The sequence below is a fragment of the Nicotiana sylvestris genome, chromosome 6 (genome assembly GCF_000393655.2).
Source record: "Nicotiana sylvestris chromosome 6, ASM39365v2, whole genome shotgun sequence".
Lineage (NCBI taxonomy): Eukaryota > Viridiplantae > Streptophyta > Magnoliopsida > Solanales > Solanaceae > Nicotiana > Nicotiana sylvestris.
In genome coordinates, this window is record NC_091062.1 from 3103131 (window position 1) to 3114506 (window position 11376).

Here is an 11376-nt window from a genome sequence, read left to right on the forward strand (position 1 = left end):
TGCAGAACTGAAGCAAATAAATGCGCAAAACAAACGGGATGCAGCAGGATGGTCTTTTCATTTCAGGTTGTCTGTCCTAGACGGACCCAACCCCTGTGTTGAGTCCCCTATGTCAAATGCAATATGATGCAAATAAGCGTTCCTACTAGGGATCCGACATGAGGTTTCGTTATACTAGGTTTATAACCTGGGTATATGTTCTAGACTGTGTACCCGAGCGGACAACTCGAGTCGAGGAGGGGGCTACGTACCGGGGACCCGCGAGATCGTCCGGCTTTGTAACTTGTCCGGCCTCTTTCTTATTTCAGGTATTGACACTAACAGAATAGGGAGTCTCGACCAGCGAGCTTCTCCCCGGAGGTAAGAAGAGAAGGGTTTCGGCACAGTTTATATACAGTTCAGATAATATCAAAGCGGTAAAAGACAACATTTAGCACGTTATGCCAAAACATGTAATAAAGATCAGATAATAAAGCCAAATATAACAATTATTCTAAGCTTGAATTCTTGAACCCTGAACCAGAGGTTCTGGGTTCTAGTCCCCAGCAGAGTCGCCAGAGCTGTCACACCTCCTTTTTGCGCGCCTACCCCGAAGGATAAATGCGCGAGGGAGTTTTTCCGATTTAAGTGACAATATTCGAAATGTGATTATTTATTTAATTCAGAGTCGCCACTTGGGAAAGGTTGGGCTTTTGGTGTCCCAAGTCACCGGTTTATCTTGAATCCCAAATCGAGGAAAATATTCGACTTTCCAAATGAAGTCTGCGAACCTGAAATTCTAAGTAAGGAATTCTGTTGACCAGAAGGAAGGTGTTAGGCACCCTCAAATCCCGTGGTTCTAGCACGGTCGCTTAAATTGTTATAATGGCTAAATATCTGATTTAATACATGTTATTACTTATGTGCTTTTATTAAGTTTAAGCCGCTTTTATTATTATTTTTTTTATAGAATTACAACGTCGTGAAAATGCATCTCGAACCACGTCACAATCAATGCACCCGTGGTTGTTAATACATTCCGACTCCATTGAGATTCGAATTTGGGTCACAAAAATGCGCATCCGAATTTAAGAATGTAATTTAATTAAGTCGCGCCTAAAGAGTCTAACGCGTTATTATCTTTGGGAAAGGTAGTGAAATTCACTAAACAGTCCATCCCAAATTCTAAGTATTTATTATGACCAATTATTGAGGGCCCCGTAATTTGCATTTTTTATTTGGCGAGGCTCGTCTCATTATTTTAAAAAGGGTAAACCTACAGCGACTACATTTTCTATTATGTTTGTCTCTAAAATGAATGAGAGAAAATCCTAACTCGTTACGAGCTTAAAAGAGGCGTACCATATTAAACGCTAGATTGATACGAACCTTAACTGAAAGGAACATTACTAGAAATTATAAACAAAATTGAGAATGACAAAATAATATATTCGAACGTGATTAACTATCCTATAGCTAAATTACACTCCTCCTAATTGTATAGACAAACGAATAATTGTTCACGACTATTAGCGCTGAAATTAACCTTAATTATTAATACTTATTCGGGAGTTTATTAGATCCAGGCGTCGCACCATCTTACTAAAACTCATGCATATTAGATTAGTGTTCTTAAAATTGTTGCGTTGTTTCGTGCTTCAAAATATGTAAAACATGCCGACCTTATTAATACCCACTTCGTTTAAATGATGTGCCGATGCCAATATTAATTATTAATCTGCCTCATTAAAACTATGTTGAAACAAGGAGTCCAACAAGAGGGTTGGCATACATGGCTAAATTGTTGGTACTAACATAACACAATATGAAAATTTGTTTGGAATACATTTTCTGGAAATCAAATTAGACCGGATATAACGAGTTTGATAGTTCAAAGATCCCAACAGAAGTACACACATATGTTTGCCATGATTCAGTTATACTATCATCACCAAATCAGACCAAATTGTTATATATATGGAGAAACGTCTGATTTAACAACATACTATTTAACAGTCCATATCAATTAAAGTACATTCCAATTCATACGGAATAAGTGTAGTTGGAATGAGCTTAAACAAATACGGGTTAACTATCATTCAAACTATTTGCTATATTTTGAACAAGTACTGTGAAGCAAACTACGTTCATTTCTTCATTTTTACTTCAACTTCAAGCTTTCAACAAACATAGTTTCAGAAATATGTACCTGGAAATGCTTACAATTGAAGAAGAAGAAGAAGAAAGGTCAGTAGAGCGAGCAGTAATTCAAAACAGCAACAGCAAACACCACAGCAACAACCAGCCAATACAGGAATGATTCAAACCCAACCAAAACTCCAAGATTTCGACAGAAAACCAAAGCAAAAGCAAATGAACCAAATAACTCGGGTAACAACACAATAACTCGAAAATCACCCAAGTGCCTTCAAAACTGAACTTAAATGCTTTGGAAAATTCACCAAGGTAAACTTAACCAGAAAATCAACTCAAACAGAACCCAACTCTATTCATTTTTTTGTTTTCTAATGTTTTTTTTGTTTTGGATTTTGAATATCAAACTTCAATCTAGAAATCAGAAAGAAAGAGCTGTTTAGAGGGAGTTTTGATGGATGAAATTTCTTGTTCCTTTTTCCAGGGGTCTCCCTTTTTTTTATCCTTCTTTCCTGATTCCCCTCCTCCCTTTTATATCCCAGCTCAAACCACTCCAACAGCCTGTTCAAAACCCATCCAGACTGAACTCCCCCCATGTTCTCCTCCTCTTTTTTTTCACTCACAGACTAAAAGAAAAGCCCTTCCCATGAGATTCCCCTGACAGCCCCCTTTTTTATTGTTAAAGTGGTCTATCCTTTATTAAATTAAGCAAGTATGGGCAGCATGAGTATGTCCTGATAGCACATGCTGTCCATTCTACTTTAATTCATTAACAACTAACAATGCACATGCTGCCCAAGGTCAAAAGTGAGTAAACATGCCATCAATATAAACTAAATTCTGAAATCTATGCTAATACTAACAGCTATAACCAATCCTTAAGTGATTTTGATTCAACTAGACAGGCTAACACACAACGTAATCAATTCTCGACTGGTTAGAGTGAAATTAAACCAACATGAGTCAAATTACTACCATTCCAAACTGAAACTAATTGACGACATGTATCGAATCGACTACGCTAATTACAACACATTCAATTCATACCAAATGAATCAATATCGAACAGTATTAACAAGAGGTGCAAATTGTACTGTCAAAAACAAAATTAACCCCAAAACTAATTAATCGACCAAATTCATTTTCAGTCGATTATATAGTTTACACACATACACCCAATCAGTTAAATAGAGAAAAACTCGACCAAATAAAAGGGTCTTATGAAGATGGAGGGAATTGAAAGAACATATCAGAAATACCAAACAAACTAATTAAACATGCCGACAAACTAGAACAAACATTTAAACAAAAATAGAAAAGAAAGAGGGAACTCACTCTGAAAGCTTAACAATAAACGACCCCAGCTTTGACTGGGTTTGCCCATTTTGGGGTCGAACAGGCCTTAATCGAGGTGTTCTCGATCGAGAACACTTCGATTATGGTCTATTAGACCCCAACCTTCCGTTTAATCTAACCGGATTCCAAAAAATTCTTGTGTTCTAGGGTTCGAACAGTCAGATTTGGGGTTTTGGGATTTGTGGGTAGATTCGGACCAAACCAAGCTTGGTTTGGTCACAAGTGAGGCTAGGGTAATGGCTGGTGTGAATCTGGGGTGGTTTGGTGTAGATCGGGGTTTTGCTCGAACCTTCAAACGAAGATTCGAGGCGATGGGGAATGATTCGAGGCAAGGGGGTAACAGATCCGTGTTCAGGGTGGTGAGATGCGTCAGGGGTGTTACTTTGGTGGTCACCAGCGTCGTTGTCGCCGGGTTCACGGTGAGAGTGCAAAGAGGCGGCTAGGGTTTGGGATGTCCAGGTTTGGGTTTGGGTTTGGAACGATGAAGGGGGGTGTTCGGATGGGGGCGTGGGGTAAGGGTTGGAGTTTATATACGTAGTGGGTGGTTAGATCCTGGCCGTTGGATGAAGTGAGATCGAGGGCCAGGATATTTCACTTAATGAAGAACGGTGTCGTTCCACCTAAAGGAAGTTGGGCTGGTCCGGGGTTGAACGGGTCGGGCATATGGGAATGGCCTGAGGCCGTTGGATGGGATTGGGTTAACGGTTGAGATTAGACAGCCCTATACGTCGTCGTTTGGGTAAGTGATTGGCCTGATCTGGGCCGTTCCTCTGAATCAATCAACGGCTCAAAAGGGTGATGCCTATACGGCGTCATTTGGGGCGTCTCTAAGAAGACCTGGATTGGACTGGGTCATTTGTATTAGTTTGGGCCTGATTTCATTTGAATTTTTGGCCCAAATCCAATATTTTCCTTCTTATAATTTAAACCAAAAATTACTAAAAACCAAAATTAAACTACCCAAATATTAATTAACACCTAACAACAGTTATCACACGAATTAAAACATTTAATAAAATCACTACGACAACAAAGAATAGAAAAAATGCATATTTTGTGATTTTCGCTTTTTAAAACCAAATAATGGTTAATTAATTCCTAAATGTATCATGCATGCGACATGTATTTTTGTATTTTTTAACTATAGCAAGGCGAGCATTTACGGACAAAATAATTATCAAAATGTCACACAAATCCTCAAAATTGTACCCGAAGGTAACTTGTTTTATTTCTTTTCCGATTTCTTTTGGAGTAGTTTCCGTAAAGTAAAAATTACATGCTCATAGCATATAATGTATATTGCACATTCTTTGTCGGAGATTTTTTTTTCACTTCTTTTAAGTTTGAACACTCTTGAAGTGCAATCTATTTTGGAGGAGTTGTTCAGGAAACTAAACAGGAAATTTTACAAAATATTAGATACTCACTTGGGGAGTTACCTTTCAAATATCTGGGCATCCCATTGGACACAAAGAAGCTATCAGCTATGCAATGGCAACCACTGATTAATAGAGTAGTTGCGAGGATTTCCTCTTGGACAGCTCGGAAATTATCTTATGCTGGAAGGATACAGTTAGTCCAAACAGTGATATTTGGTATCCAATCTTATTGGTCCCAAATATTTATTCTACCAGCTAAAGTGATGAAACTAATAAAGTCATATTGTAGAAGCTATATATGGTTTGGCTCTAATACAATTACAAAGAGAGCTTTGATAGCATGGGATATAATGTGTTTGCCTAAATCTGCTGGAGGGTACAATCTGTTGAATATCAGAATTTGGAATAGAGCTGCTATCACTAATGTATATTGGGATCTCGCATAAAAGAAAGACAAAATGTAGATAAAATGGATTCACACATACTACATAAAAGGGCAAAGCATAGTGGAGATGAATATACCCCAACAAGCAAGTTGGATGGTGAGAAAGATCATGGAGGCAAGAGAGGTGATTCAACAAAAGCCTGCAGTACAATATAGGCAGAGTAGTACCAAACAAATATACTTGCACATTCTAGGAAGCTACAGCAAGGTGGCATGGAGAACCTTAATGTTCCATAATGAAGCTAGGCCCAAAGCAATATTCACTATGTGGATGCAATGTCATGGGAGACTGCTGACAACAGATAGGCTTGCAAACTGGGGAATTCAAGTAAGTCCAAGATGTTGTTTATGCAATGGAGCAGATGAATCACATGTACATCTGTTTGGTGAATGTAGTTTTACTAAAACAATATGGGAAAGGCTTATGCAATGGATACAAATTCAGGTGTCCAATGCAATCTTATACACAAATGATGGCATGGGTAGTAACACAAGCTAAAGGGAAATCGTGTAAGGCCAAAATAATGAAAATGGTATATGCAGAACACATCTATGGGATATGGAGGGAGAGAAACAGTAGAATATTTAAAGAGACAACGAGGACTGTAGATCAAATAGCAAGAGAAGTGGCATGTATTTGCAATATTAGAGCTCAAGGAGGAATGAGGGCACAAATGCAGCAGCTTATATATTTGAAAACAGTGTAGTAACTAACCAGCTTCTTGTATAATGCTCTTATGTACTGCTCATAGTATAAGATAGAGTTAGAATATATGTAAAGATTATGTGAGTCGAGGTTGACTCTACGATTTTGTAATGAGTTCATTGGTGATTAATGGAAAATATAATTACCAAAAAAAATACTCTTGAAAAAATTTCGTGTAGGACCCCATTCCGGAAAAAGTGTTTCCTACTAAATATTTTTTCATACCCATAATCCGAACCATAGACCTCTGGTTAACGAAATATCAGTCTCATCTACTACACTTGGTGGGTGCAACAGTTAATATTTTATGCTAAGCTAAGATCAAATGGTGTTCGAACCAGAGGCGGATTCAGAATTTAAACTCTATGGGTTCAATTATAAATTTTTTAGCATTGAACCTATTATATTTTTAAAGTTATGGGTTCATATATATTATTTTTGTAATTTTAAGGAATTTTTACACATAAATGTTTACATCGCGTCAAAAGTTATGGGTTCAATTGAACCCATTACTAACCCTCTGCATCCGCCCCTGGTTCGAACGCCACCCCTTTCTTTCTCTTTCTACTAGAGTTATGCACGGATCTGATCGGATGAGATTTAGCACATTTCGGATTCGGATTTCGGATTTCGGATTCTAGAAAATGCAATCCGAATCCGATCTGAATTATATCGGATCAGATCAAATTTCGGATCGTATTATTATGCTTCAAAGTTGCAAACTAATATGTATATTTTCTTTGTAAAAGAGGCAATACATTAAGAAAAATTCGTGTTTATGCAATTATGAGAGTATTATAGTGTCAATATAGCTAAATCCAGTAATTGTAAAGGTAATAGCTTGGAGGAAGATGTAAAGAAAGTATTGACTATCCGAAATTAAAGTGTAGTATTTATACATGTCTTACTAATTTCGGATTTCTGATCGAGTTAAAATATACCAATTCGAATCCGATTCAATATCCAAAATTTTAATAAATACAATTCAAAATCCGATCCAATTCAAAATTCAAAATCCGAAATTAAATGAATCGGTTCGAATTTCGAATATCCGATCTGAATAATCAGCCTTGTGTCTACTCATTAGCTCTAGCTATTCTCTGGCCGCCACGTCACGGTGGCTAAAAAACGCGGTAAAATCCCAGCGGGCCCCACCAACGACCAACTTGTAGAAACAAAAAGGAATAAACCCAAAGATATCCTCTTATAGAAAAAAAGAAATAAAGCACAATAAAAAGAATATTCCCAACTGTACCCACCACCTCACAAATATATTCTCTCTCTCCTCTTTCACTCACTCTCTCTCACACACACACACACTTCACCTTTATAACCACCATTCAATCCCTCCAACTTCCCTTCATTTCCTCTCAAATTCCAAATTTTGTGATTATTTTCTCTCAAATTCCCACTATTTGGAATTTGGAATCACTTTTGTGTGATTATTCTTCTCAAATTCTCACTCACTTTATTTCGAATCATTATTATCTGTCAAATTTTCACACTAACATTACATTTTTGTGTGTATTTGATTTTGTCGATCGAAAGCTATGAAGTTCGGGAAAAGTTTAAGCAATCAAATAGAAGAAACGTTACCGGAATGGAGGGACAAGTTTTTGTCTTATAAGGATTTGAAGAAAAAGCTTAAGCTGATTGAGCCGAAGAAACCGGCGTCGGCGGCGACGACGGCGGTTGATGAGGATGTTAGGGTTTCTAAGAAGATGAAATTAGCTGCCGGAGATTTTGATGGCTCACAAAAGGTGCCGATGACTGCAGCTGAAGTTGATTTTGTGAATTTGTTGGAAGATGAGCTCGAGAAATTCAATTCCTTCTTCGTTGAGAAGGAAGAAGAGTATATCATTACGTTAAAGGTAAACTTTTTTATATTTCTGACGCCGAAGTGATTTTTTCATTTTATATATTTAGTATTTCTGAAACTGAAAACTTGTTTGTGCCAAAGGAAAATAAAATACTGGAATGATTTGCCATTAACTGTACTAATTAGAAAATCAAACACAGTGATGTATGAAAGCATATAATAGTAGTAGGGTAATTAACAGGGGCGTATTTGTAGTGTAACTTAAGTGAGCCCATTAGCTGTTGCACGAGCTCTGTATATGTATTAAAAAATTTACTAAATATTTATAAATATTTGACTTTGATTTCAACTATTGTTGTATATTAACTCGGGGAATCCATTAATTTCAAATCCTCGATTATTTGGTTCCAGTATTTTGATTATGATTATTTTTTAGTATTCTATTTTACACATTCAGCAATTAGGAATTGAGAACTTAATATCTTTAGATCAAAGAAAGGTTTAGTTGTTGGAATAATGGTATCCATTGCTATTTGAGCCATTGTTGTTAGTAAAATTGGTGAATTAAGCGAAGGCACGAAAGCTGTCTTGGTAATTAATGAACAAGCATAAAGGGAAAACCCCCATAAATCAATGAAATAATGTAATTCAACTTGTAAATAGAGACCGCAGTGAAAAGTATACTGGTTTGTTGGATTGATATAGCTGCGTGCTAAATTTTAGCCGTCGCATAATTGAAGTTCTAAGAAGATATTAACTGTTCTCTTAGTCAAAAGGTCCCCTGTCCTCACCCAATTGAGTGTATATGATTTATGCAAGCTTCAACCATTCTGTTAGTTTTTTGTTAGTTGTTTTTCAGGTTTAAGCTATCATGTGTGAATTTGTAGTAGCAGGGTGAAACAAAAGTTTTGCTCTGCATCCATGATTTGATTGTACAGATGTAGTTCAGACTAATAATTGATTATGCAAGGCTTGTTAAGTTTTTTATCTTATATTTGACATGTGTTGTAAATTGGTAACAGGAGTTGCAAGATAGAGTTGCAAAGGCCAAGGATCGTAATGATGAGATCATAAAGATCCGCAGGGAGATAGTAGACTTCCATGGAGAGATGGTTTTGCTGGAAAATTACAGTGCCCTTAACTATACAGGTAAATTCATTTCTCTTCTTTCGAATCTCTCTGAAACTTAATTAATTCTCAGAATTGCATAAGAGTTGATGCTTGTGCATTTGCTCTATATTTGTATCTAAACTTATTATATGATTGTTGTGCACTGAAACTGGGGTGTGTGCTAAACTAGAAATGGTGCTGGAACACCTTGAGACATGATATACGTCACTTGTATTATCTCATAGTTAGCGATGAATAGTGGCCGATGTATCTCTTAGGTAACAGGTTCATCAGAAGTATTTTTCAGTATATATATATATATATATGTGTGTGTGTGTGTGTGTGTGTGTGAAACCCCACTAAACTCTCAACCGATATTAGATTTGCACCCATAATTTTAGAAGTACAAGGAGCTCAAAGCTAAGAAACTTAAGGGTCGAACCAATCACGTTTAAATCTTGGTTCCGCTTCCGGTGATGAGCCAATCTGATCTATGTCTATTTATTCTTATAGGGCTCGTGAAGATACTCAAGAAGTATGACAAACGAACTGGTGCTCTTCTTCGCTTGCCCTTCATTCAGAAGGTCTTGCAACAGCCCTTCTACACCACTGATTTACTTTACAAGCTTGTGAAGGAATGTGAGAATTTGATTGATCATCTATTCCCTGTCATTGATGCCCGATGTATGACTGATGAAGGTGATGGAAATGAACCTTCGACTAGTGGCGATGGTCTGCTTAGAGCCCCAAAGGAGCTGACAGAGATAGAGTATATCGAAAGTTTATACATGAAGAGCACCATATCTGCTTTAAGATCTTTAAAAGAAATTCGAAGCAAGAGCTCAACGGTCAGTGTTTTCTCATTGCCCCCATTGCAAATTAGTGGACCAGAAGATACTTGGAAAAAAGTTCCAATCCTAGAACAAGTAGCAAAATAATCTAACTATATAGGGACAGTTGTTTCGGCCCCCTTGAATGTTTTCTGTTATGTACTAATATTATTTTTCCTTTTCGGTTCTGATGAATGCATTTGTTACGCGATGTATTAGATACTAATTAACACAGATGTAAAATACACAAATTTAATCTCAAAGGGTGTCTGATGAACTCTTCTGGTTCATCTGTTCTATTGTACTGGTATATGTGTTTTCTTAGTGTTTGTTATTGCCTTTAGTTTTTGCTATGCACATTCTTGAATACAATCTACTTCACAGATAAAGCAATTTTGCCTGTTCAACAAACTCATAGTTGCTTCTATTACATATCAATCCGTTGAGTGACAACCCTTCCACTTGGCACCCTTAGTGGTCGTTTGGTAGAGTCTATAAGAATAATGCTGAATATTATGTATTAGTAATGTTGGTATTAGTAATGCTTGCATTAGTTATGCTGACATTAGTTATGCTGAGATATTTCTTATCCATTGTTTGGTTTAATGTATTAATGCATTGCACAATTTCTATAAGAATTATTTGTTTACAAAAATACCCTCATAATCAGTCCATTACTTTATCTTTTAAAAAAAACATATGTTGAGGAATGTTTTTATATAAAAAGGTTTTAAAAAATTATTTAATTTGTCTACATATATTGTAGTGTAGAACTTAATATTTATTTATAAAAAAAAATATGCTAATTATTTATTTATTTACTAGGGACATAATTTTATTTTTCACTTTCTTGGATTATTTCAAACTTGCTTTAATATAATAACATATTTTAATCAAGCATAAATTTTGAAGGACAAATTTGTCTTTAACTAAGTTAATGCATGCATTAAAATCCATTGCATTGTTAATGCCATGGTTTCTTATGCATTAGTTATGCATAGGATAATACCAAATAGAGTGTATAACTAATACTTGCATAACTAATGCATATGTTCAAAAAGTGTATCAAACAAAGTATTACTAATACACAAAGCTAATGCATGCATTATTTTACCTAATGCATCCTATCAAACGACCCCTTAGATCACTAAGGCCGACTTTCGTCCTTGCTCAACGGGTGGATCTTGTAGTCAAGCTCCCTTCTGCCTTTATACTTAAGAGCCAAGCTCCGTTTGATCTGACGAATCCTTTGCACGCCTCTATTACATTTCGTCATGTCTACCTAAAATTGCCCCTTAGCCTATAAGCTTTGGTTTTACTAGAAAACTTAGCAATATAACAATGAGATTTGTCTTCAAAATCTACTTCCTTGGTGTCAAAGAGAAATGGTTAAATAACATCTCAAAAAGAATTGTTTAAAAATCATATCTAGGTTCATCTTTTAATATTATATTAACGGATCTTTATTACACTAATCATTTTGAATATTCTTTTAATATTTGTAACAACTAATTTGACAAGCTTGAATCCAATCTTTGACAAATAATCTGATAATTGAATGGTAATAACTTATAGGTTACTTTTGATGTATCAGTTAT

The 11376-nt window shown here is 36.1% G+C and overlaps 1 protein-coding gene across 1 annotated transcript; it reads left to right on the plus strand.

The window, feature by feature from the left end:
- Nucleotides 1-7318: 7318 nt before the first annotated feature.
- LOC104223995 (SPX domain-containing protein 1-like) lies at nt 7319-10082 on the plus strand. The gene is made up of 3 exons (XM_009775542.2): nt 7319-7890; nt 8861-8987; nt 9462-10082. The coding sequence occupies exons 1-3, from the start codon at nt 7570-7572 to the stop codon at nt 9884-9886; spliced, it is 873 nt and encodes a 290-aa protein (XP_009773844.1). The 5' UTR covers nt 7319-7569; the 3' UTR covers nt 9887-10082.
- The last annotated feature ends 1294 nt before the right edge of the window (nt 10083-11376 follow it).

Bases quoted from the DNA above. Each gene is read 5' to 3' on its own strand.
- LOC104223995 (XM_009775542.2), top strand. From the start codon at position 7,570: ATGAAGTTCGGGAAAAGTTTAAGCAATCAAATAGAAGAAACGTTACCG. The intron at 7,891-8,860 runs GTAAACTTTTTT...AATTGGTAACAG, and splicing joins AGTATATCATTACGTTAAAG to GAGTTGCAAGATAGAGTTGC. The intron at 8,988-9,461 runs GTAAATTCATTT...TTATTCTTATAG, and splicing joins CAGTGCCCTTAACTATACAG to GGCTCGTGAAGATACTCAAG.